The 26,949-nt window shown below is 38.1% G+C and overlaps 1 protein-coding gene across 3 annotated transcripts in view; it reads left to right on the top strand.

Moving 5' to 3' along the window:
• The window catches only part of FGF10 (fibroblast growth factor 10), an 89,939-nt gene extending 63,588 nt beyond the window's left edge, over positions 1-26,351 (top strand). For all 3 annotated transcript variants that reach the window (XM_051853498.2, XM_008262183.4, XM_070056701.1), the window contains 2 exons: positions 16,057-16,160; positions 23,473-26,351. In XM_051853498.2, coding sequence (XP_051709458.1) covers positions 16,057-16,160; positions 23,473-23,670 — 302 coding nt within the window. In that variant the 3' untranslated portion in view covers positions 23,671-26,351. The remainder of the gene's footprint in view (positions 1-16,056; positions 16,161-23,472) is intronic.
• The last annotated feature ends 598 nt before the right edge of the window (positions 26,352-26,949 follow it).

Raw genomic sequence — 26,949 nt, 5'->3', positions numbered from 1 at the left:
TAAGCTTTTTTTGTTGATTATTTGGGACCAACACATACATAAAATGTTCTCCTTATCCAAATCAACTTTCACTTTTAAGCTTAGATCAGCTAAATTGTATTTCTTCTTAAAGAACATATGAGCTTTCTCAAGGACACACTATTTTAAAACAATTTAAGCCTTGTTTTTAAATGAAATGTGATACTGAGATAATTCTAGGCTTTGCTCACCATATAGACATAAGCCATGATGTGTCAAGTAGAACTCACTCTATCTTGGAATCTCTTCATAGATAGTTTATCAACTCAAAACTTAGTGAATACAACAAAAGTATTCACCACACATTACACAAATCTTATCCAATATTCCACTTTCTATATATAATTTAAAAAATCAATAAAACATGTAAGTTGGATTCTAGTATCTACCTGCTGTTGCATCTCATTGAAAAAGGGGTAGTATTCTCTCTCCACATGTGGTTAAGCTAATAATATTTTTAGGATGTATCTGAACTCAAATTGCTTTACCCAAGTTGCCTGTGCTTGAAGGTCAACCCTTCCAATTTTGATCTTTGTTTTGAAACTTTCTCAAAATACTATCTTTTAGTATCAGGAAACCTCTCTACATTAATTTCTATAAAATTACTCCTTTCAATGTGCTGTCCAAACTGCTAGCTGTATACTTTACTGATAGGCAAAAATGAATGTGTGTTGCTGTCTTCTTCTACTTCTTATCTAAGCATTCTGTTTTCTTTGCCAGATCTGTGTTGTGGCAATACACAGCATATCCATGATCTCTGGGTATAAAGACTCACTTCAGTATTGATGTGCAGCCCACAGAGAGCCACGTTCTTCCTGAGAACATGAGTGTATTGATTAATTATTCCTTTTACAACAGAATCCAGAATTTCTTAGTGCCAATATTACAAATCATAGAAACCCATAGTTATATACAGAAAATGAATCAGTGTTACAGTTTGTCAGTGTACATAAGTAAATCATCTTTTGCATGGCCAAACCAAAATAATCCCTGTACCGTATAGTAGTGTTTGTATTCCTTAGTAAATATTATAATTACTCACTATCTATGTAATTGTGGAAAGAATCTTTGATACTGTTCAAAAGCTAATTATATGTTATTCCATACCCTGTTGGAAGATTGTCAAATTTACAATAAACACATTACGTCCAAATTGAGTCTTGGGGTTGAATCTCTCAAACTTGTTCCACATTAAGCATTTCAAATTACATAGGGCTGTTCACACTTTAGCCAATTTGTGAATATTTCAGTGAGTTAGGTAAGATTTTTTCTTGTGAGGAACGTAATACCAAGATGTGCTCTACTGACCCATTTTATTCTTTTCATTAAGGACAAAGATACATTATACTATAAATAGTTTTTTTTTAAAGAAATTCGTAAGAACTACAGGAAATGGGGTAGACATATTGTAGCAATATCCTTAGGGTAAATATCTATATTAATATGGTGATCATGAATTGAAATATGTGATGTAGTAATTCTCCTAATGCTTTATGTTGGCTTTAAAATTTTTCTCCATTTATAATAATATGCAATGTTCCAGCTCAAATAGAATGGATTGTTTCTGTGTAATGAACAAGATAAATTAGTCTATAAAACATTAAGTCAATATAAAACCTTTGTCTGGCTGCCAGCAGTTTGTAAATGTTTATAGGAGCTTCATGGTGTGGTAGAAAGAACATGGACTAAGTATTTATTTCAGGCTCTAAGTAACCTTCTACCGGTGCTTGGATAAGCCTTTCAATCTCCCTTGATCTCCCAGTGTCATCTGTTGTAGCAGAGAATCAGATATAAAGCAGACAATTTCTAGATTTCCTCAAGCTCTTCTCTGACACTACGATTGGCTAAGATGTGGCTTTTTCTTAAGCTTTAAATGATCTGAACTTTCCTAGGAAAAAGTATTCTTCTAAAAATTTTATAATTTTCATTCATTTTGAGGTTTTGAAGTCCACACTTTAAATTAGATGGATCAGAGGTTTTGACGAAACAGAGATTTCTTAAAATAATCAGAAATGAATTAGCTTTGGGGGAAAATTATTACAAATGCCATGCTTACCAAAGCCTACTTGTTACGATAGATCTAATTTAGGGAGTCAACTGATTTTTTTTTTAGTACATAACACACTTCAAATATTATTTTGCATTCTCTACAGACTTTTCCAGGAGCAATAACATTGAAATGATTGTCCCTTGGTTTTACATGATTGGTATATGGAATTTTCCTACACAGAATGCCAGACTTTTCTTCTTTCCAGTGTTCAGTGAGGAGGTCCAAGTCACATTATGATCTCCTTAATTTTTTCCCCAAACATGTGCAGGAGACACAATAAATATATGCCTTAACATAAGGTGTGGTCAGATGCACTGGCAAGACTCCAGGATTTCTAACTTTCTAGAATTTTTGAAGGGTTTATTTACCTAATAAATGAATTGTTGATGGTGGCGGGGAGTAGGGGGAGAGAAAGACTAATAAATAGCTTAGGAACTGTGTTCAACTTGTAGGAAGAAATATTTTCATAAATTCCTCTACACCTGGCTCATGGCTTTGTCATCATTCAGATGAATTGTGCCAGTTTTCTGAGGTTATGTTCAATTCTAAACTCTTCTGTTTTTTTGCTGTTTTCCACTGTTTGTCCTGTTGCATAATAGGATGAAATGTCTATTATTTTAGGTCACAGCAAATAACTCAAACACGTAAACGTTTCTTTTTTTCTCTCTGAATTGCTGTAGTTGGTAACAGAGATTCCTTTGTGCAGGGTCATACAAGCTTCTCTAAGTGCTTACCCAAAGCTAGCTGTAGAATCATTTCTTACTTTGTGGGCTAAGCTTATGTCAGCAGTTATGATGGACAATTCTTAGGAATTCTAAATAATTCCTTTGCTAGAAACGTGACATTTTTGTCCCACTGTGTATGTATCCTGAGAACATAGAATAATATAAACACAGTCCTAATACAATAGTGAAAATAATTATCTATTTTCTGACACATTTACATAAATATAAGTAGAAAGGTAAATCTCTGCTAATAAAGAAAAATACTAGAAAGGAAATATTGTTTATTATATCTGTTGTACTGGCACAGTGATGTGAACAAGGCACATAAAATGACCATCTGCAAGTATTTGTTGACTGGTGATCAGTATGGAAGACCCATACTGATCCTTAAGATCAGTATTAAATTGATCTTTAATGTGTTTTTAATAATTAATCTACAGCTTGGGACTATTGCTCCTAGATTGCATTGTAAGTTTCTTGTATTTTTTAATATTAGATCAGTGATAGTAATTAAATGCAATATGGGTTAGTTAACATAGCCTTGAATTGAGAACTGTCATAATTTGCCATTGCAAATTATAAAAACTCATTTTTAAGTTTTATTATTTATATTATGAATTATAAAAAACTCATCAGTAAGGCCAAGGTAATCATTACATTTATCTGATAACTTGTACGAAATATTAATGTAAGAAGTCATTTTGGTGTTTACCAAATTGGTAAGGATGGTAAGGATTATCTGCCAATTCAGATACATTTCTATTTGTAGTTCTAAATGGATGTCAAAGGTATATGAAACAACCGAGGCAGGTAGAGGAAACCAAATATCGCTGCTCCATGATGTTCTAAACGCTGCCAGAGTCTATTTCAGACCAAGTTCAATAGACCTAGATTAAAGATTAGCCCTGCTATTCTCCTGTTACAGGTGATGAGCTCCTTCTAGAGCAAGTGTGTGCTTTCAACACTGGGTGGCATGAGGGGAATAAAGTGAATCCCCATTGCTTTGAGATCATTTCTTGGCCATGTGCATAACTGTACAGGAGCCATAGGGATCTTTAATTCTTAAGAGTCCCAACACTGTCCCTTAGGAATCCCTAAAGGAGGGATCTTCAACGAGCAGAAGAAAGGCCCTTTATGTCTTTCTGCGTTTAAACATTTATTTCTGGGCCAACCATGTGGTGCCTCTGCCTGTGACACCAGCATCCCATATGCTCACTGATTGAATCCTGGCTGCTACACTTCTGATCCAGCTCCCTGTTAATGCACTGGGGAAAGCAGCAGATGATGGCCCCAATACTACGAACCCTGCCATTCACATGGGAGACCCAGATGGAGTTCCAGGCTCCTGGCTTTGGCCTGGATATTGCAGTCATTTGGGGCATGAACCAGCAGATGGAAGATCTCTTTAATATGGTTTAATATGAGATTTAAATTAACAGACACAATCATAATTCTGTTTTCTTGCATAGCTAGGTGTCTTCCTTAGCCAGTCTTCAAAAACCCCTTCTTGTCTTCCTTTTTGCATTAATTACCTAGGAACTATTTTTCTCGATACCTGCCACCCATGAGTTCCATGACAGTGTAGTTCCGTAATCTCTGTGAGATTTGTTTAATCTCCCAGATTTGACAAAGAGAAGAAAGCAGTGCTGAACACTTGTTGAAGGGAACAAGACAGATGATCTTCAGACAACTGCAGTAGGGGAGAGAAACTCCAGTGTAAACTGAGCTTAGTACCTGAGTTCAATTCCTGGCTTTGGCTCCTTATTCCAGCTTCCTACCAGTACAGACCCTCCAGTGGAGGCAGCAGTGATGACGTAAATAAAAGGGTTCTTGCCAGCCATATGGGGAGACCTGGGTTACATTCCTAGCTCCCATCTTCAGCTCCAGAGTGAACCAGCACTCTGTCTCTCTCTCCGCCTCTCTGCATGGGTGTGTATGTATGTGTGTCTATCTGTATCTTCCTCACAAATCAATGTTAAAAATGACATAATACAAATAAACTGAGCTCCACTCTTAATACAAAATTGCTGATGTTTTTAAAGAAAGAACACAAAGGGAATGTTTTAGTCTGTTTTCTGTTGCTACAACAAAATACCCGAGACCAGGTAATTTACAAAGAATCGAAGTTGATTTAGCTCATCATGCTAGAGGCTGTGAAGTCCAGGACCATGGTGCCAATATCTACTGAGGGCCTCCTGGCAGCAGCACACCATGGCAGAGGGCATACCATGGTGAGACGGCGCAAGCCTGCTACCTCGGGTCTTTCCTCCTCCTCTAACGCCACTAATGCCATCATGGGGACCCTAGCTCAGGACCTCATCTGACCCTAATTATCTCCCAAAGGCTTCAGTTCCATATGCCATTAACATGTATTTGAGATTTAAATTTCTAGGGCTTAAATTTTTGGAGAACTCATTCAAGTCAGAAGAAGAGACAAAAAATACTTACACTAGGAGAATAAAAAAAGAGAACTAAAAGGCATTAGGAGCTATGTGGAAATGGCAAATTTAAGAAGAAGCCAAGAGGAGAATTGCTGAAAATGCTTTGGCAGGGTCAGCTGAGGCAATGCACATTTTGCAGTTTGGTAAACTTTTTGCTTTTTTTTTTAAGTCTTTTTCTTTAAGGATTATATTTATTTATTTCAAAGAGTTAAAGAGATAGGTAGGGCCAGAGAGAGAGAGGTCTTCCATTCCATTGGTTTACTCCCTAAATGACCAGAACAGCCAGAGCCAGAGCCAAAGCCAGGAGCTAGGAGCTTCTTCCGGGTCTCCCACGCAGGTGCAGGGGCCCAAGGACTTGGGACATCTTCCACTACTTTCCCAGGCCATAGCAGAGAGCTGGATCAGAAGAGAAGCAGCCTGGACTTGAACTGGCACCATATTGGATGCTGGCGCTGCAGGCTGGGGCTTTAACCCACTGTGCCACAGTGTCACCCCCAACTTTTTGCTTTCTTAAGTAGTCTCAGCAGGGGACCTGAGAAGTCACCTTTAGTGATACTACCTAGTGCAGGTGGAAGTCAGGCTAAAGTTGAATTAAGTCTCTCAGCACAGTGTTCAGGCAGGTCCTTTGTTGTGTAAGAAGTCCCAGTCCCCATAACGTTTTGATGTTTCACTTAATTTCTTTCTATTTAAAAAGAGATGAGTGGGTCAGGTATTTAGTCTCACAGTTAAGATAACCAAGATGTCTGACACCAGAGAACTTGGGTTTGACACACAGCTCTGGCTTCTGATTCCAGCTGCCTGCTAATGTGCATCCTGCAAATCAGCGGGTGATGGCCCAAGTGAGCGGAATCTTGCCACCCAAATGGGAGACCTGGATTAAATTACCAGCTCCCAGCTTCAGCCTCGGCCTCAGCCCAGGGATAGCTCTTGGGAGCACTTGTAAAGTGAATCAGTATATAGGAACTGTCTCTCTCTGTCTCTCTGCATCTCAAAAAACAAACACACAAAAAAACACCTGGAAACATTTTAAATTAAAATGTACTTACTTATTATAATGAAAATTATTTAGATTTTGAAAATATAGATATTAAAAAGCATATTTTTTGTGTGCATGATCATAGAGACCGAGAGTCTATTGGACATTCTGGAAGTAAAGTGACATAGTATTGTTTAGAACCACAAGTGGGGGCCGGCGCTGTGGCGCAGCAGGTTAACATCCCATGTGGGTGCCGGTTCAAAACCCAGCTGCTCCACTTCCTATCTGGCTCTCTGCTGTGGCCTGGGAAAGCAGTGGAGGATGGCTCAGGTCCTTGGGCCCCTGCACTCACGTCGGAGTCACGGAAGAGGCTCCTGGCTCCTGGCTTCGGATAGGCACAGCTCCGGCTGTTGCGGCCAGCAGGGGAGTAAACCAGCTGATAGAAGGCCTCTCTCTCTCTCTTTCTCTCTCTCTCTCTGCCTCTCCTCTCTGTGTAACTCTGACTTGCAAATAAATATATCTTTAAAAAAAACACAAGTGAAATCTCAGTTTCAACAAATTCAAGGCTTTAATGAACTAATATCTACCTGAAATACTAATTGCTATGCAATTTTTTCAACTTTAGTGTTTATGAAGCAAAAACATAGTACATTAGATTATTTGCTAATTGTAAGTATTCCAACCTGAGGAAAAAGTTACAAAAATAAAATTGTAGCCATAAAAGACATTTATGAGTCTCCCAGAATTATAACATCACATGTGTATAAATTTTCCTTTTTATTACAACAGAGAACCTATCAAAAAACAGGTGCTGGCTGGCACCGCGTCTCAATAGGCTAATCCTCCACCTGTGGTGCCGGCACACCGGATTCTGTCCCGGTTGCCCCTCTTCCAGGCCAGCTCTCTGCTGTGGCCCGGGAGTGCAGTGGAGGATGGCCCAAGTCCTTGGGTCCTGCACCAGCATGGGAGACCAGGAGAAGCACCTGGCTCCCGGCTTCGGATCAGCACAGTGCGCTGGCCACAGCGGCCATTGAGGGGTGAACCAACGGAAAAAAGGAAGACCTTTCTCTTTGTCTCTCTCTCTCACTGTCCACTCTGCCTGTCAAAAAAACAAAAACAAAAACAAAAACAAACAAACAAAAAAAAAAAACAGGTGCTAGAGTTTCTATACAAAAGCTCATGTCCTAGCCTCAACAAAGACTGCCAAACCTTGCTTATATTTTTGAGTCAACTCTAACAGGCTTACATATTAATTAAACAGTTTATTTGAATATAATTACTCATGAGTTCCTGAGAGCATTCTACTTTCACAGCAGAAAATGTCATCATAGCTAATAATGATGACCCTAACTCATCAAGAAAAAACAGTAAATTTAGCTTGGTAATCTCCATATTTGAAAGCAGTAACTGAGTGAACTTGAAGACTTAGGTGTAAAAATTATTTTTTAAGTGAATAAACTCTGAAGGCTGGAAAACGTCAGAAAACCAGTCCTATATGGAAATAACTCTTCTGTGTTGACAGAGTGGTATGTTTCTCTAAAGTGTTTTTGAAGCATAGCTATGAAGTGCTTGCTAAGACATAGAGAAAAGCATCTAAAACTTTACCATTGCTTTTGTTGTTTTGCTGTTGTCAACTTCATCCATTGAAGCCTGATGTACTGTATTGGAAAGATAATGAAGTTTGATCTAAACATGAAATTCAATGTATTCAAATTGATATATGTTTGCCAGTTTACTTACTTTCACCCAGGCGAGTTATAAACTGCATAGAACAAAATGATTACTTGTAGTATATTTTGTGAAAATGAATTGAGATACGAATAAGATACAGCAGTAAATGACACTTGATAATCAATCTGAGTCAGATCCCGATTTTTGTCTTATATCCTATCTCTAAACTCAGTTTACCCTAAATGGTGTTTTTCTTAAACTTGAATGAGTGCTTCCTTGACCAGGGACCTCACACTGTAAATATTATCCCAGATTCCTGTTAAGACTCCTTTTCTCAAAATAGCAATAATGAATAGTTGCAGAGCTATACATATGTAATTTAGCAAACTTAAAGGATGTTCAGATTTATGATAGTTTACCTTTAATTGATATTAAATATATTTTATAATTTATTGACTTCCACTTTGAATCAAACTACATTTTGATGTTTCCTTTTTCTTACATTTTTGTTTTATTTGGATATGAAATTATTAATTCACCTCAAACTTTTACAAATATGACCCTACTGTCAAAAGAAAAGTATTCTGTTAATGCATACCCAGTTTTCATCCAATCAGCCAGTCAATGGACTGACCACTCATTCATTCATTTTGTTCATTCTATAAATATATATATTAAGCACATAATGTAAACTACGCCCTTTTCTAGTTAAAACAAGAAAGAAAAAGAAAAAAAGACTACTGCGTTACTATGGTTCTTTGACAAAGATACCAAATCAAAAGACCACAATTGGAGCCATTTAGTCTCACTCTACTGAATGTGACCAGATAATCATTGAAGCTTATAATATAAATGTGATAACAGCCCCAATGAGCTCCAAAGTCTTTTGAAGCTAGGATACGGTAGATCAACTTAGGAAACTGATAATAATTCATGAGAAAGAAAAACAGATTAATATTTGTGTATTCTGTTATACTAACCATGCTACATTTCAACACATTGACTAAAACTGATAGTGGAAACAAGTTTAGAGTTGGTGAACTCAAGGGGCTTCCATAGCCTAGAAAGCTCATGGCAAGAGCCTCAGGTGATTGCTGACGCCATAAATGAGAGTGCCAATTGTTAAATCTACAACGGGAGTCACTGGGTACAGGCTCCCCACGTAGGATCTCTATCTTAATGTGGTTTACTATGAAACTTAAAAACAACACTACTAGTCAAACAATACCCTATACCTTGTGAGGTTGTGTGAGTGCAGCCTGTTGAAATCCTTGCTTAGCGTATACTAAGTTGATCTTCTGTATATGAAGGTAATTGAAAATGAAACTCGATGAAGGGCGGGATGGGAGAGGGAGTGGGAAGAGGGGAGGGGCCGTGGGAGGGAGGGAGGTTGGGGAGGGGGGAGCCACAACAATACAAAAGTTGCACTTTAGGCCGGCGCCGCGGCTCACTAGGCTAATCCTCCACCTAGCGGCGCCAACACACCGGGTTCTAGTCCCGGTTGGGGCGCCGGATTCTGTCCCGGTTGCCCCTCTTCCAGGCCAGCTCTCTGCTGTGGCCAGGGAGTGCAGTGGAGGATGGCCCAGGTGCTTGGGCCCTGCACCCCATGGGAGACCAGGAGAAGCACCTGGCTCCTGCCATCGGATCAGTGCGGTGCGCCAGCCGCAGTGCGCCAGCCGCGGCGGCCATTGGAGGGTGAACCAACAGCAAAGGAAGACCTTTCTCTCTGTCTCTCTCTCTCACTGTCCACTCTGCCTGTAAAAAAAAAAAAAAAAAAAAAAAAAAAAAAAAAAAAAAAATTGCACTTTGTAAATTCACATTTATTAAATAATAAACAAAAACTGATAGCGGAAATGACCCTCTAAAATCTATATGAAAATGTATCCCTTGGAGTTCCTCAGGAGCACTATCTGGGATGCCACATACGTTACTGGAATTTGGGGTGCCATATGATATCACCATATGCTTATTAATAAATACCCAATATTAATAAGCCCAAGAGGGTTCTTGCCTAATATTTAGAGAAGAATTCTAAATACTGGTATCAATAAACGAGGCAGCATGGTACATTTTAGGCTTTTATTTAGTGCAAAAGATGCATAGGAGAGTGAGAGCTTTATCTAAGAGAGAGAGGTAAATCTGGGTTCATATCGAACACCAGGAACCCGCCACGTGGAGGAGCATCTATGCCAGGAAGCCCAGGGTGGGTGGCCTGAAGGCCATGCGCCTTGAAGGTGCAGGGCTACAGCAAGCCCCCACCTTGCTGGAAGCCAGGGCAAAGAGAGGGCAGGACACACTGTGTCCCAGGCTTTTAACCCACTTGCAAAGGGGACTGGTTAATTAACCTGACTGGCTGGTGGGCACCCAGGTGTGGCCAGGTAGGAGCATTATGTCACACAGGGGCGTGGTGAAGGCATGGTCTTCCGGCTCACAAACCTAATCGATTTTAACCTGTATGCCTGGCTACTTAAAAAAAAACTATTAAGCTACATAAAATTATGATCTATTTTGAGTTAAAATGTTTAGGGAAAAATAGCAGACATAACTGATTCTGAATTCATGGGGCTCTGACATCTATTGAGCTGTTTCTCAGTTTCATAATAATATTTTCCTGAAAAGTACATTTCTCACCCAAGAGAGCACTACTACTCAATGAGGCAGAACCCCATGCTTTTAGCTAAGTGACCACAACAAAGTGCGGTGGGGGTGGGTGAGGGAAATGTGGTTCCAGCACATGCTGAGCCCTTGTCCCCTTCCCTGCCTCTCTTCACATAGGCAAACTGCTCTGCCTGAAATTCTACCTCCTGACTTCCTGGAAGCTTCACCTCAAACACCAGCTGTTTTCTGGGACTATTTCTCTAATACAACTTTACTCTTGAAAGCCAAGACTGTGTTTTATCTCACATATATATAGCACTTAGTATATGTTACTGTAGTTAATTATTTGTGTCTTTATCTTACCTAGTTTCAAAACTCTTTGAAAGCAAAGATTGTGTCCTGTTGGCCTTTCCATTCTTCGTTATTAGACCCAATGCCAGAGCTACACATTGGTTCTTAATACGTTTTAGCCAAATTATTTTACTGAATAAATAGAATTCCTTTATATGTTGATGTCCTGCTTATCTAGGAGAGGATAATAAGATTTTACATTAATTTTTTTGCATCCAGCTTTCCTTCTGTGTGTATTCATTCTATTAAAGGAGTTGAATTTATCTTTTTTTCTCTGTTGATGTATAATAAAAAACATTTAGAAAGAAAGTTACATCTAAATCAATAGCTTGCTTATTCCCCGGCTCCCAAATAGTACTTGTGTTGACTCAAGTAGTCTTTTCTCCTGGAGAAAAGTGAGACATGAATCTGAGAATGCTACTTGTGAATGGCTGCTTCCTCAGAATAACTGCTTAGTGATTCATCTAAACATAATTATCCTACAATTATACACTCATGTTTGCAAGTTAAAGCAAAAGATGATTTACGTGGAAATTGTGACCTTTATGTTATTACCAAGCATAATGCATCAGTTTATAAAATCCTCCCAATTACTATGTTGATGATATTTTGCTACACTAAGAAGCATTTGCTAATAAATAAGAGCTGATTTTTGTGACAATAATTTTTGTAATATTGTGGTGTTATTATAAAAACCTGTTCTGTAACATTTCAAATATAATACAAGGCAAATTTTATTGATTGCTACTATTTACTTTAAAAATTTGTTAAAAGTTGCTTAAACACATATATTTTAGGTAAAACACTTCCTGGTTGCTAAATTCTTAGAATCTACAGTAACCTGAATCTAATATAACTACCCAACTCCCCTTTTCACAACTTTCTGTGTTTTTCTTGAACTCTACTGGGTAAAAAATCCTTTTTTATAAGATTTCTTAATTTGAAAAGTAAAATGACTGAGTGACGGAGATACAGTGAAAGATGGGGGAGAGAGACAGAGAGAGAAAGAGGATATCTTTCATCCTCAGGTTCATTCTGCAAGTGGCAGCAATGGCTAGGGTTGGTCAGGCTACTACATTTGGGACAAGAACCATGTACAAGTCTCTCACATGGGTGGCAGCCCCAAGCACTTGGCCACCATCCATTGCCTTCCCAGGTGTATTGGTAGGAAGCTGGATTGGAAGTGGAGCAGCTGGCACTCTGATATGGGATGCCAGCATCACAAGCAGTAACATAACTGGCTATGCCACAACACTAGGCGTCTTGGGATTTTTCTGAAAGTACCATCCTATTTCACCTTAACAATTTTTGTCTTCCCACTCTTACCCTGCATACTTCTTACTCAGCCTTCAAAACGCATTTACGGGCTTATCTACAGAGGGAAGTGTACCCCAGAGCCCCAGCTAGTATAAACTGCATTCCTCTTTGCTCTATAATGCTCCTGGCTTCATCTGAGTACTTACTATCACATAGTATTTTTATTATAATTACTTGTGTATTTTTCTTTTATTTCTTTTTTTTTTCAGTATGTCACATTTCCTTTTTTTTTTTAAATTTTTTTTAACTTTTATTTAATGAATATAAATTTCCAAAGTACGATTTATGGATTACAATGGCTTCCCCCACATACCGTCCCTCCCACTCACTACCCGGCGCCGCGGCTCACTAGGCTAATCCTCCACCTAGCGGCGCCGGCACACCGGGTTCTAGTCCCGGTTGGGGCGCCGGATTCTGTCCCGGTTGCCCCTCTTCCAGGCCAGCTCTCTGCTGTGGCCAGGGAGTGCAGTGGAGGATGGCCCAGGTGCTTGGGCCCTGCACCCCATGGGAGACCAGGAAAAGCACCTGGCTCCTGGCTCCTGCCATCGGATCAGCGCGGTGCACCGGCCACAGCGCGCCGGCCGCGGCGGCCATTGGAGGGTGAACCAACAGCAAAGGAAGACCTTTCTCTCTGTCTCTCTCTCTCACTGTCCACTCTGCCTGTCAAAAAAAAAAAAAAAAAAAAGACTATAATTTTTCTTTTATTTCTAATAGAAAATAGACTTTTCAGGGGAAGATCCACAACTTATTTTTCTGGTTTTATTTCCTTAAAGAGCGCTCTTTTCCTTTTACATCTTCCTAAGTGTTTAACTCAGCTATCTGGAGACCCTGAAATAGATTTACAATACTACCTAAGATACTTATCTTTGGAGGGGGCACCAAAACTTACATGGTTATGATTTAATGTAAATAACAGAATTTCACTACATCTGACTTAAATAAATGAGAAATGCAATTTGTATTTATTTTTGTTGATGATATTCCTTTGTCCAATCCAGCCTGTTAACTGTAACTTAATGCCATTGTTTCTTTCTTTCTTTCTTTCTTTTTTTTTTTTTTTTTTGACAGGCAGAGTGGACAGTGAGAGAGAGACAGAGAGAAAGGTCTTCCTTTTTCCCGTTGGTTCACCCTCCAATGGCCGCTGCGGCTGGCGCACCGTGCTGATTCGAAGCCAGGAGCCAGGTGCTTTTCCTGGTCTCCCATGCGGGTGCAGGGCCCAAGGACTTGGGCCATCTTCCACTGCCCTCCCGGGGCAGTGAGGATGGACTGGAAGAGGGGCAACCGGGACAGAATCTGGCACCCTGACCAGGACTAGAACCCAGTGTGCAGGCGCCGCAGGTGGAGTATTAGCCTAGTGAGCCACAGGGCCAGCCAATGCCACTATTTCTCATTCATCATCAAAAATCTTATTCTTTGCTAGTAATGTCCTTCAATCCTCTTTGCTCTGTTAATTTCTGGTTTCAAAAGCATACCTAAAGAATACCTTACTGTTTACTGACAGTACTTTTTTCCCTGTTGGGTAGGCAAAGTCAACAGCAGCCTAAATATTTTGCCCTGGAATTCTATCTGCTGCCTTGCTCTATATTTTCTGCTTCTGACATAATTAAGTAATCAAAATTTTCTGTTTCTGACATCATTAAGTTTTTAAAATTTTGTTCTTTGAATACCAGGTGGCCTCCTCTATGGCACGCAAATATCCTTGGGAGGAATATCACAGTCTGTCATTAAAAACTTATGTTGCTGATTCCCTTTGTCACATGTTTTCAAACAACAGTACCTTGTGAGACTGGGAAAGAGGAGGAAGAGGTGATAAATAAGCAAAATAGTCAGATGGAGAGCAAGTCAGTGCAACAAAGACTCAGGTGTTGATTCTCTTAGCACTGACTTGAGTTACCATGTCAACTTGTCTGAGTTCTATAACCACACTGTGTTCTACTTTTTGATCTGTAATAGAGAATAACAGTACTTCATCAAGAGCTGTTGGGTGAATTTCATAATAATTACAATAAAGTCCTTTTTTGAAAAGATTTATTTTTATTTATTTGAAAGACAGAGTTTCAGAGAGGCAGTGACAGAGACAGGGGTCTTCCATCCACTGGTTTACTCTCCAAATGGTCGCAATTGTTGAGAAAGGGCCAGGCCAAAGGCAAGAGCCAGGAGCGTCTTCCAGGTCTCCCACGTGGGTGCAGGGGCCCAAGGACTTGGGCCATCTTCCACTGCTTTCCCAGGCCATAGCAGAGAGCTAGATTGGAAAAGGAGCAGCTGGGAATAGAACCTGGCGCCCGTGTGGGATGCTGGTGCTCTAGGCCGTGGCTTTAACCTGCTGCGCCACAGTGTCAGCCCCAGTAAAGTACTTTTTAAAATGTGCCAAGGGGTACCTTGAGGAACACTACCAACTTAAAGGAAAGGAGTGTTAAAAATATTGATATTTTCCCTTAAACCTTCATGATCTTTCCTTGATTTAGGCTTGCAAATTGAATGAGATCCATCTCACTCTATTAATGAGGAGGTGGGCTGTGTCTTGTCAGAGTCTTCCTGCAGAATACATGGACAGAATGATCTGTAGTATGTAGTCTGGCCAACTCCGAGCTAGCTCTGTGATGAGGAGGCCTCAAACGTTTCTGTTAGCCTCCATGACGTTAATCAGTGAAGGAAAAGGAGGAAAGAAGACATCGTGTTTTGAGAATAAGCCACTCTATTCTTATGGGAAGAACATAGACGCAATAGGATCTGATGATAGGTGACACACAATAAATGACATGTTGCTTTCAGATTTTATGGGCTAAGCCAATGGTAATTTGTGTGTTCTCTTTGCAATTATGTAGCCCATTGGAGAAGTCCTAAGATCCAGAACTACTGGAGAAGTTCCCAATAGTAACAATTAAGGAAATATAAGCTTTAGGCAAAATAATTGTTTTACGTGCACTCTCTCATTTACTCTTCTCAAGAAGATTAAGAGTAAAAATGGATTAGGTTTCCTTTTATGTAAATGACATTGAGACAGAAGACACTTTTCGTGACTTCTTCTTCACCAGTAGATGCAGAGCCAAGAGTCAATCCCACTCTGATTGCAACCTGCATGGTAATCACAATGCTTTAAAGTTGTAGCATAAGTAGTTATGTATTTCCTGAGGTCTTCTTAACCTGGTATGGGTGAGGACTTTAGGTTGAATATCAACTGTGCTATTTATAGCTAACTGAAAAACTTTTTAGAAAAATTATCTGTAGTTTCACCAGGTGCAAAGATTGTTTGATTATCAGTTACTAATTTCTTCAGGTTTTCACTCTTTATAGAAGAAAAAAAAACACATTTAAAATGTTGGTGGGTTTTCCTCCCTACCAGCTATTTGTGCTATTTTTAAGGCAATGTGAATCCCTGTGTCTCAGAATGTCAACACATTTGCCAAAAATGAATTTATCAGTTAAATGTAGCTAAGAGATTTGGTTTATCTTGGAGTTCTACAAAGAAGAAATAGTTTGCCACTGTTTATACAGATTGAGGTAAATCTGACATATTACTGACATATGCTATAGATTTAATTTAATACCATAGTACAGATATGTGCTCTGATAAGGTTTTGTGAAATCTAGGTTAAGATGAGGAGAGTTGTTTCAGTGTTTATGAAGTTGAAGATGCAGAGTTAGCAAAAGAAGCCTTGTAATTAAAACAATATTTTCCTATAAAATGATATTTTCCTATAAATGCTGAGTAAAATGGGGAGGAATTCTAAAACCATGTTCAGTTTTGGGACACATGGAAGAGAATTGGCTGTTTGTTTGTTCAGTTTCTTTGTGTTTTCCTTTTAGAACCATGAAAACATAAAATCAATGGTTTCATTTGATTTTGTTTTCTTTCAAAAACATTTATGTGACCGTTTACCTTTAACTCTCTTTAATTATATGTTTTAGGTATCCTGGAGATAACATCAGTGGAGATTGGAGTTGTTGCTGTCAAAGCCATTAACAGCAACTATTACTTAGCCATGAACAAGAAGGGGAAACTCTATGGCTCAGTAAGTTTTCTGCTTTTGTTTTCAAAATCCACTGCAGAATATCATTGCCACGGGTTTTTTGGAATGCTTTCAGACACTGAATAGCTTTATTTTTGTGCTATTGCTAGTAAATAGAGCCACAAAGGGCTGGTCACCAGAGTTTGCAGGCCTTCAAAGCAGCTCTCCAACTCCTTGTTGCTCACCCATTAGTCTACCACACAGGCTGTTGCTGGCATTTGTCTGAGAATGTTCTGAACTGCACCCAGTCTGACTCTGACGGAAGCATCTGGTTAGATTGGCATGAGAGCTGCAGACAACTTGGATAAGAACCATTAAAAACAAAGATCATGAACTGAGTAGAATACATTACATGTGTGTTCCTGCTGAAGCTACAACATAGCCTAGTTGTTTTGTATTTTGTTAAATTAAGAAGTGAACAAACATGTAAAGAAATCATTGTTTGCTGTCTAATCAATTCTATAATATTGTTTACCTACACAATAGTCATTAATCCAAATTGTGTCTGAGCATCACACACACAAGCACACACACACTTATGATATTCCTTGCAACAGAGTCCTTGTGGAGTTGATGTTAAGTCAATGGTTTGGATATTTCCATAATTTTATTCCATGCCATGCCAAGTGTTATGTATCCTGATTATCACCTCTTCAATCTTGGATCAAACTCATTTAGATTCATTTTCTTAGCTAAGGTCTCACTTATAAAAGCCAATAATTATTTTAGAATTATAATTAAATTATAAACAATGTAACAGTCTATCCAGTTTAGGTTTTTAGAATATATCAGTCAAACATATGAACATCTAAATACTGGATACTGATTAAAGGAATATGAAAGAAATATAGAAAATGGGCCTTAATTTCAAATAATTTCTGATGTATTTAGGGAAAAATGTTAGCAAATGTGAAATGATTACAGAACAATTAGTTTTCAAATGTAAGGAAGGACTAGGAACACTTCTCAGCCTTTTGGCTAAGATCAAGTATAGGAAGGACTAGGACTAGTAGAGTAAGCCCATGATAAAGTCAGAAACTAAATTTTCATCTCTTGGTTGCCATTGAATGATGGTGGGAATAGGTCAGTTTAAGAATGCAGATTCATTTCTGATGTCTTTCTCAGAGGTACATCAAGGAATTGCTAAATGAATTAAATTTTTCTAGATTCCATTCTAAGAAAATACATGATCTTAAAAATTTTAATTGAAAGCCGGCGCCGTGGCTCAATAGGCTAATCCTCCACCTTGCGGCGCCGGCACACCGGGTTCTAGTCCCGGTCGGGGCGCCGGATTCTGTCCCGGCTGCCCCTCTTCCAGGCCAGCTCTCTGCTATGGCCAGGGAGTGCAGTGGAGGATGGCCCAGGTGCTTGGGCCCTGCACCCCATGGGAGACCAGGAAAAAGCACCTGGCTCCTGGCTCCTGCCAGGATCAGCGCGGTGCGCCGGCTGCAGCGGCGGCCATTGGAGGGTGAACCAACGGCAAAGGAAGACCTTTCTCTCTCTGTCTCTCTCTCTCACTGTCCACTCTGCCTGTCAAAAAAAAAAAAAAAAAAAAAAAAAAAATTTTAATTGAAAAAAATTAATTTTTAATTTTTTAAAATTTTAATTAATTGAAAAAATGTATTTTTGGAGGATATGTAATATGTATGACTAGAAATAAAACCTGTGAGACAAAGATCATTTTTTCCTACCAATATTTGTGTCATTTTTTAATTTTTCAAGTATGACAGAAGAGTTTCATTGTAAATAAACTTTTTTTTTGTTGGTTAGGATAATTGTGTTGACCCATCCTAGAGCTAATAGCTCTGAGACTTGAGAGGATACATCAGAATCAAAGGGGGGGGCTTATTAAAACACAGAATGGCATTCCAGTGTGTGTGTATGTATTATATCACCTTTTCTTTACACAGTCATCTAACGATGAACAAGTTGTTTGATTCTATATTTTGGCTATTGTGAGCTGTGCTCCTATCAACGTAGTAAAGTATGTTCATATCTTTTTGGTATATATCTATGCTGGATCATATGGCAAGTCTATTTCTAATTTTTAAAGAAATCTCCATACTGTTTCCCACAGTGGCTGCACTAATATTTATTCCTATCAACAGCATGTAAGTGTCCCCTTTTTCCACTTCCTCACCAGTGTTTGTTGCCCCCTGTCTTTTGGATAATAGCCATTCTGTCTGGGGTGAGGTGATATCTCATCGTGATTTTGATTTGCACTTCCCTGATAACTAGTGATTTGAGCATTTTTTCATATAATTGTTGGCCATTTGTATTTATTTTTTAGAGAACTGTCTATCGAGGCCCTTTGCCTATTTCTTACCTTTATTCAATGTGTTCTTGTTATTGTTGAGTTTGTTGCCAACACATTCTGGGTATTAATCCTTTGTCAGATAATCAGCTTACAAATATTTTTCCTATTCTGTTGGATGCCTCTTCACTCTCTTGATCGTTTCCTTTGATGTGCAAAAGCTTCTGAATCTGATATAATTTCATTTGTCTGCTTTTGCTTTTGTTTCTTGAACTTTGGGGGTCTTATCCAAGAAGTCATCATGTACACCAGTGTCTTGAAATGTTTCCTACAGATGTGATGTTTTGTCAAACTTTGTTTGAAATCTTTGTCAAATTGTTAAGAATGATAAACTACTATAGTTTTAATGATCTGTGACTATTTTAAAATTCACCTTATATGAATAAAATAGTCATCTTTTCTTTTGATTGTTTATAGCTCTTGTTATACTTCTGCTGAATTAAGGTCTTTTCACTTTTTATTTATTTAACTCTATTTATTTAATAGAGCAGTAAGCTTTGACTATAATGTAAATTGAAAATATGTTATCTCAGAAAGCAAACAGAATGAAGCTATGCATGTCTAGAGTTTGTCATTCAGTGTGTTAGGGTTTAAGAATTGGCATTTCGGAGCCGGCACCATGGCTCACTTGGTTAATTCTCCACTTGTGGCGCCAGCATCCCATATGGATGCCGGGTTCTAGTCCCAGTTGCTGCTCTTCTAGTCCATCTCTCTGCTGTGGCCCAGGAGGGCAGTTGAGGATGGCCCAAGTGCTTGGGCCTCTGCACCCACATGGGAGACCAGGAAGAAGCACCTGGCTCCTTGGCTTCCAATCAATGCAGCGCCAGCCATGGTGGCCATTTGGGAAGTGAACCAGCGGAGGGAAGACCTTTCTCTCTGTCTCTCTCTCTCTCTCACTGTCTATAACTCTACCTGTGAAATAAATAAAAAAATAAAATTAAAAAAAAAAAAAAGAATTGGCATTTCTATAATGGCTCCCAGTGTTCCTGATGTTCCTGGTTCAGTAACCCCAAGTTGAGAACCACTGATCTGGACTTAGAATAGTCTTGTATTTTATTCTTATCATCCACTTTTAGCTTTTTAGTCAGGAATTCTTTAGGATGGTCACTTTAGCTATGGTTAATGTTTTTTGCATGGAGGTCATAAGAATTTTAGCTAAATTTTTCTACTCTACATCCCTCCACTAGTGGACCTAGAAAAGTAAGGAATCATTTTAAAAAGTTATTAAATTTAGAAGTTCACATCATAATCACTTTTGAGTCATTGTTTGCTTTTCTTTTCATTAAATATGCTCAGGCATCCCTTTAATCTATTATATCAGAATTACTGAGAGGAACAGGTTTATATTCTTTGAAAAGATACTTATAAACATATTTAGTAAAGAAATAATGATTTAAAGTAAAGTCAGAAAATTTCTCTAATTTTCTCATTACACAAGGTATAGCTGTATAGAAATGTCACATTGTATCTCCTAAATACATACATAAAATTATGTGTCCATCAAAATTTGAATAACCAAGAATACAAAATCAAAAGTAAAGCCAGCTAACACTAATTTAAAGAAAAAACATAAATAATATTAATTGAAATAAAACATTAAAATACTTTTAAACTTATTTAAAATGTGGAGAGCAGCCGTTCCACCTGTTGATTAAAATGCCCATGTCTTATATTGGAGTGGCTAGGTTTGTTTTCCAGCTCTGGCTCCTTGCTAATGCAGATTCTACTTTGTAGGCAACAGTCATGGCTCAAGTAATTGGCTTCCTGCTACATTTGTGGAAGACCTGGACTGTGCCTTTGCAGGCATTTGGGGAGTAAAAAAATCAGAGAAGATCATCCCCCCCCCCCCCATCTATTTATCCTTCTATGTGTATCTCCATCTCTGCCTCTCAAATTAGTGACAAATTTTTAGGTGACATTAAGGGGAAATTGTTAGCTCTCAAATGAACTGTGAGGTAGAATTTTTAATACTCTCCTTGTCATGTCCCAACTTTTTCTTCCATACCAACACAGCTAATGTACTGTTCCTATGGTTCTTCTTGAGCTCTAAGTTCAGTGAATCATTTCAGTCCATCTCTTTATCTAGAGTAAGTGCCCAGATGCTTTCTGTCACATCACACCATTGTAATTATTTGCAGTGGCTCTTATCTGATATTTCTCTCACTAAGGTGTTTATTGTTGACTGTCTTCCCCCAGCAGATTGTTATCTTCAGGAGACCAGAAGCAGCCTTGTCTCCCATTCTATGTTCAGCACTTGGAACCATACAGAGCATAGAATTGTAGGATGCATAAACCTAACTACCTCTCCTAGCAGCACAGCCCATTAGAGGACATAAATTCTCTTTCTGTTTTTGGATTTTGCATTTCTACAAGGAATAGTGAAAATTGTGCCTTATTCAAATTATGAAAAATCTTCTTAAATTGAATGTCCTATTCAAGTGGAATAGGGCTAACAATTTTGCATCTAAGAATATATTATTAAAATTCATGAGCACCTACCTAATCTAGGTCTGTATACCAAGTGACAACTCCTTTTACTTACAAGTTGCATTGATTCCCTAAGTCTCCCTGCAAATCTCAAATATGCAAACACCCAGAATGATTGATTAAACCAGCTCTGTGCATATTCTCTTATTTTTTTGTTTTTTGTTTGTTTGTTTTTGTTTGTTTTGTTTTGTTTTGTTTTTTGACAGATAGAGTTAGTGAGAGAGAGAGAGAGAGAGAGGTTCTCCTTTTTTCATTGGTTCACCCCCCAAATGGCCACTATGGCCGGTGCGCTGCGCTGATCCGAAGCCAGGATCCAGGTGCTTCCTCCTGGTCTCCCATGCGGGTGCAAGGCCCAAGCACTTGGGCCATCCTCCACTGCCCTCCCGGGCCACAGCAGAGAGCTGGACTGGAAGAGGAGCAACTGGGACAGAACTGGCGCCCCAACCGGGACTAGAACCCAGTGTGCCAGCGCCGCAGGTGGAGGATTAGCCTAGTGAGCCGCAGTGCCGGCCGTGTGCCTATTCTCTTTGTTATACTTTCAGAACAATACATTTATTGCATTCCAAATTTTCTCCTGATTGATGGAATTAGGTACATAAACAATAAAGCAATTAAATGGAATGGATCCTCACACAGTAAGACTCAAAGACCAAAGCAATTTCCTATGTAATTGGATAAAATTTAAAACTGTTTTTCTAAACTACCAAAACTCTGCTTTTGAGAACTTACTCTAGCCTATATTCTTTTTAAATAATAGTGTTTATGAATTCACTGAGATAAAGTAAACAACACAGATTCATGGACTCTTCCAGAGCTTTCAATATATTTGAATTATGGTCCAAATGTCAGTGCACCTAAAATGAGGAGGTTCATACATGTGTATTTCACTTCAAGAGACATTACTCTATAAATTCATTTATGGACAAAAACTAGTTAGAGCTACTCTCACTTTTCTACACACAGCTGTGCCTCAAATATGAGATCATCTGAAATAATTTCAATTATTTATGGAAATGAAATAATTTCAACTATTCATTGAAAGATATAATTATCCATATAAAAAATCCCTCTGCTCTGAATATTACATAATCTTAGACTGAGATGAATTTAAGGAGATAAATAATAATTCAGCAATATGTATTTGAATTTCTCTCCAATATAGGTTTCTTGGTTTTGACTAGAACCCTTGCCTTAAATAATGCACCTTTCTTTCTTAGTTTTAACCAGTTAAGCCATATTTGAATGTTATACTTAAATATTAGAAGAGAAGCACTTAGGACTAACAATTCCAGGAAAGGAAATATAAACTGGTTATATCCACATAAAATATAGCTGCTTGTGATGGTTTTGGTAATGTGCAAAAGTATGACTTATAACATAGGAACATAGATATTTTTATACATACATTTAAGAATTTGGAATTTAGTAGAAGTTTCAAAAGCCCCTAGGTGTGAGAAAGTTCTTAGTCAAAACCCCTCAAAATATGTCCACAATGCCCTTGTTTGGATAGAGAAGCTGGAATCAGAGGAGCAAGAGCTGAATCCCATAGCATCTTAACTGCTTTGAGTTTGAGTTTGAGTTTGAGAGAAAAAGAATGCTTCTGAAGGGAAAGTCTTGAGACCAGTGAGGACTCTCCTCTTTGTTATTACCTCTAGGGTGAGATCATGCATTCATGGAGTGAGGGAGAGGCAAGCCTTATCCCAGTAGCTCTCCTTAAAAACCACTTGACTACTTCCAGCAAAGCCAAAGAGCTATGACTATAGAGAAGGGTTCCCACATTGATAGTCTCCAGGTTTATGTAATACAGACATTGTTATTCATCATGTTTTTATAATTTATTTAATATGACAATTCACAAAACTTTCTGTGCCATACTTTTCAGTCATTCTTAGAGTTCAGAACAAAATCTGCCACAATTACAAGTTATGGAAAATTTATAAATAAAGAACAGCAAAACTGAGAAATTTTGTACTTGGAAAAGAGAAAGACAACGGTCATTTGTAGCTTTATTGTCCTACAGAGGTTTTATGATAAGATCTGATTTCTTTTCAATGTGTGTTTACTTATTGTGGGTTTATAGGTAGAACAAGTTTGTAAACTTGGCAAGCCTAATTTTTTTTGCAGTTCTATTTTTCACATGGTTATCATTATGAAAGAAGGATTTTAATACTTTTTTTTATTATTAGCCCATCACAATTATTGGTAGTGAGATGTCTGCTTCATGGCAATCATTCTAGGCACTTAAACCATGTTATCTTCAAGTACTTTAGCTTTTAAAAAGAGTTCCTGGATGTGGCTATGGTGATCAGTTAAAGTGCATCATGTTCTTTCAGTCATAGAGTCTACTTTATGGTTATAAGTTCCAGTTTTCTGTTGATATTACGTATTGAGTACACAACTTGTATAAAACTGGCATTCATAACACAGAACTTTTGAAATTCTCTAGGTGCTTTGTGTCAAATGGAATCAAGTATCATCACCACAGGAATAAAAGATTATGTGTTTCCTTTGCAGAAAGAATTTAACAATGACTGTAAGCTGAAGGAAAGAATAGAGGAAAATGGATACAATACCTATGCATCCTTTAACTGGCAGCACAATGGAAGGCAAATGTATGTGGCATTGAACGGAAAAGGAGCTCCAAGGAGAGGACAGAAAACACGAAGGAAAAACACCTCAGCTCATTTTCTTCCCATGGTGGTCCACTCATAGAGGAAGGCAATGTTCATGGATGTGGTGGCACCAAAGGCTATTTTGCCAAGGATAGTTGGAATTCTTCATGAAGACAGTAGCTCGAAAGGCAAAGACACATGGCAGAGTCTGCTTGCTTAGATGAAATGAGGCCTTTCAAGGTTTTTGTACTCACTGCTGACATATGATGTTGTTTAAATTAGTTCTGTGTCATGCCTTATAATCAAGATATAGGCAGATCAAATGGGATGGAAGTTATCCCAAGTGAACAATATTGTGGCTGGGTTTTTTGGTTGTTGTTAAGTTTTTGTTTTTATTTTTGAACCTCTGAGACATGGAACAATCTGTTGAATGATCTTTGGGAGTTATTTATGGAATATGAACTCATATCAAAGACTATCCATGCTCATTCAAGCCTAATGATTCAATGAGCAGTAAGACATGCAAGCATTTACTGGAAAGCACTTGGGTCATATCATATGCACAACCAAAGGAGCTTTGGGTGTGGCACCGTGGAAGCATCGGATAGGATGAAAAAGTATAAACATGTTAGTTGAAATTGTTCTAACACTACAAATAGTATGGTATGCTTGTGCATTCTGCCTTCTACCCTTTCTATTTCTTTCTAAGTTATTTATTTAATAGGATGTTAAATATCTGTTGGGGTTTTTAAAAATATCCTCAGAAGCTGCCCTCTGGTTTCCCTTTTCTTTGTCTTGAGCACATCACATGCATGTTCATAACAAAGTGTTTTTAAAACCTGGCAAACTTCAAAAACAGATGAAATTAGGAAAGCAGTATGAGCGCCCCATGTGCTATCAGGTGACTTGATTTGCACTTCTGCAACAAGAACCGTCAACCATAAAGATGGCAAAGCTGTGCCATGGCTTTTACTGAGAGATGTCTACCATTGTTTAAAAGCACACATTACTCCAGAGGCTTCCTTTTCCATGAAATAGAGCAGAAGGCCAAATCCTTCTCATCAATCTAATTAATTAATCTCATTAATCTCCAAGAAGCTACTAAAAGAAGAAAATTAATTGTTAAGTGCATTTTAGTAGCCTAGCCTCGTTGTTTACTAATGATTTCCTGCCATATGTCAGAGTGGTAAATGATGACGAGGCTTTCTGCACATGGAAGAAACCTTCATATGCCACATAATGCATCTCCCCCAAAGGAACCATCAAGAAATTTGGTTTGAAGTGCAACTGTCCCAGGGGCTGAAACTGAGCAAATATATCCTGGCGTATGTTTAATCATTTATTGAAACCTGTTCAAGCTGTATGATCTAGTCTTTACATTACCAAATAAAACTTATTTTCTGTAAATTTAAAGAGCTTTAGAAGGTTCCATAACGTAACCGTATTGAAATTCATTTTGTTAGAGCAGGTATAGAAAACAATGCATAAGAGTTTATCGGTCATCATCACATTGTATTCCACTAAATAAATACATAAGCCTTATTTGCAGTGTCTGTAGTGATTTTAAAAAATGTAGAAAAATATTATTTGTTCTAAATACTTTAAGTGATGACTATAAGATTATATTGATGCTGCAGTTTTATCTTTATATTTCTTGTTTTGAAAAGTTTGCTTATTTTTTATTGTCTGGACCCAGTATTTTGGTAGAAGGAAAAAAAACTCACTGAATGTGTCTTTTTACTAAAATATAAGTTCTAGAAAGGTTGGTGTTTTGTGATTCTAACTTATTTGTGTCAATGCTTAACCAGCACTACCAGTAAACCTGTTATTTAAAACTTTGTTTTATTAAGACATTTTCTCATTAAAAACTCATTCCTTCAAAAAGTGGGTACTTCAAAAGAAATGCATTTGAGGTACAGTATTTTGGCTTATGGCTACAGTTGTATTTCATGGTAATTTGTTTCCAACTTGCTTTTTGACAAATGGGATTCTAAAACTGCTTAATTATTGTGGTTGGAATACTATATGCTAAAATTTAGTTGGTAACTAAATCTGGGAATTATAATGTAATGCATTCCTATCGGAACCAGATAACGTATTTCTTTTATTTTGAAATAAAAATGACACCTGACACATGAACATGGACCACCCATAATCAAAATTAAATGTTTTGTGAAACAAATATAGTATTAGATGACCACACTAACAGTAAATAGGGCACAGACTGGATTCTGATTTCACAGAACCATTTAGATTACCAAAGAGACCATGTGTTAACAGTCTTCATTGTAGGACTCAAGACACTAAAACATATAACAGACGTCTCAAAGCTCACAGAGGCCAAAACTAGAAAACAAATCCTCCCTTTCTCCTGACCCCCACTATCAAACAAACACGCCAACAGATAAAGACAGTAATAGTGTGGTAGGGAGTAATGAGAACCCTCTTCGTTTAAAGATGGCATCCTTGCTAAATATTGAGCTATAATTCTAGTCCCCTTTGCAACTACTGAAAGAAAAGCAGCTCCAGCCCTGACTGTTGTAGGTGTAAAAAAACAATAGTGATCTTTAAGGAGCCCTGCCTCTGTAGGAATCATGGGCCTCGGTCTGTCAAGTGAAGGTGCATCAGCCACAAAAAGGTGTCCATCTGGGTGAAAGTCTGAGGAGAGTCCTCATACAGATATAGAATCACTTCTTCTCCTACCTCCCAGAAGGCCGAACGGTATATAGTATGTTACATTTAAATAAACATAATAAAAATGCTGGGAAAAGAAAACAAAAATATTGTCCTTGTTTGTTTTATTTGCCTAAAATTTTACCTTGCCACAGCAAGAGAAGCTCAAGTCTTGTATGCGTGGTAAAATACCCCACAGCACAAACAACAACAGGAAAAAAAACCTGCTCAAACATTTGTAAGGTTTCTTTAATGTTTTACATGTGTGAGTTGGCTGTCCTTACTCTAATAACAACCAAATGTTTTTGATTTTTCCTAAGTATTCAGGTCCACCTAGTTTACACAGTGGATAAAGAAGAATGAATTGAAAACAAGTATGGCTTGTGAAACAATGGAAGTTTTTTGGAGGAAAGCCAGGAGCCCACAAAATCTGATTTCAAGGGGAGGGAGTAGACCAATGAATTGGATTTGAAAAAGAGAGAGGGAAAAAAATACATCATTACACAAGTTGATTCCAAGGCTCAATAAACTTTGTGGACACAGTTTAAGGAAACCAGAATTAATGTTGCACTGTCCTAAAAATTTGAGTGTTCATTGTGGGTTCATGATTAATCAACACAGTAAAATTTACCTTTTCCATATCAGTGAAGTCTTTAGCAGGTATGCATTTTGTCTAAATAATATATAAAGGAACTTCAAAATAATC

Source organism: Oryctolagus cuniculus, chromosome 14 (assembly GCF_964237555.1).
Source record: "Oryctolagus cuniculus chromosome 14, mOryCun1.1, whole genome shotgun sequence".
NCBI lineage: Eukaryota > Metazoa > Chordata > Mammalia > Lagomorpha > Leporidae > Oryctolagus > Oryctolagus cuniculus.
The sequence above is the reverse complement of the archived record's forward strand: the minus strand, read 5'-3'. Positions and strand labels throughout refer to the sequence as shown.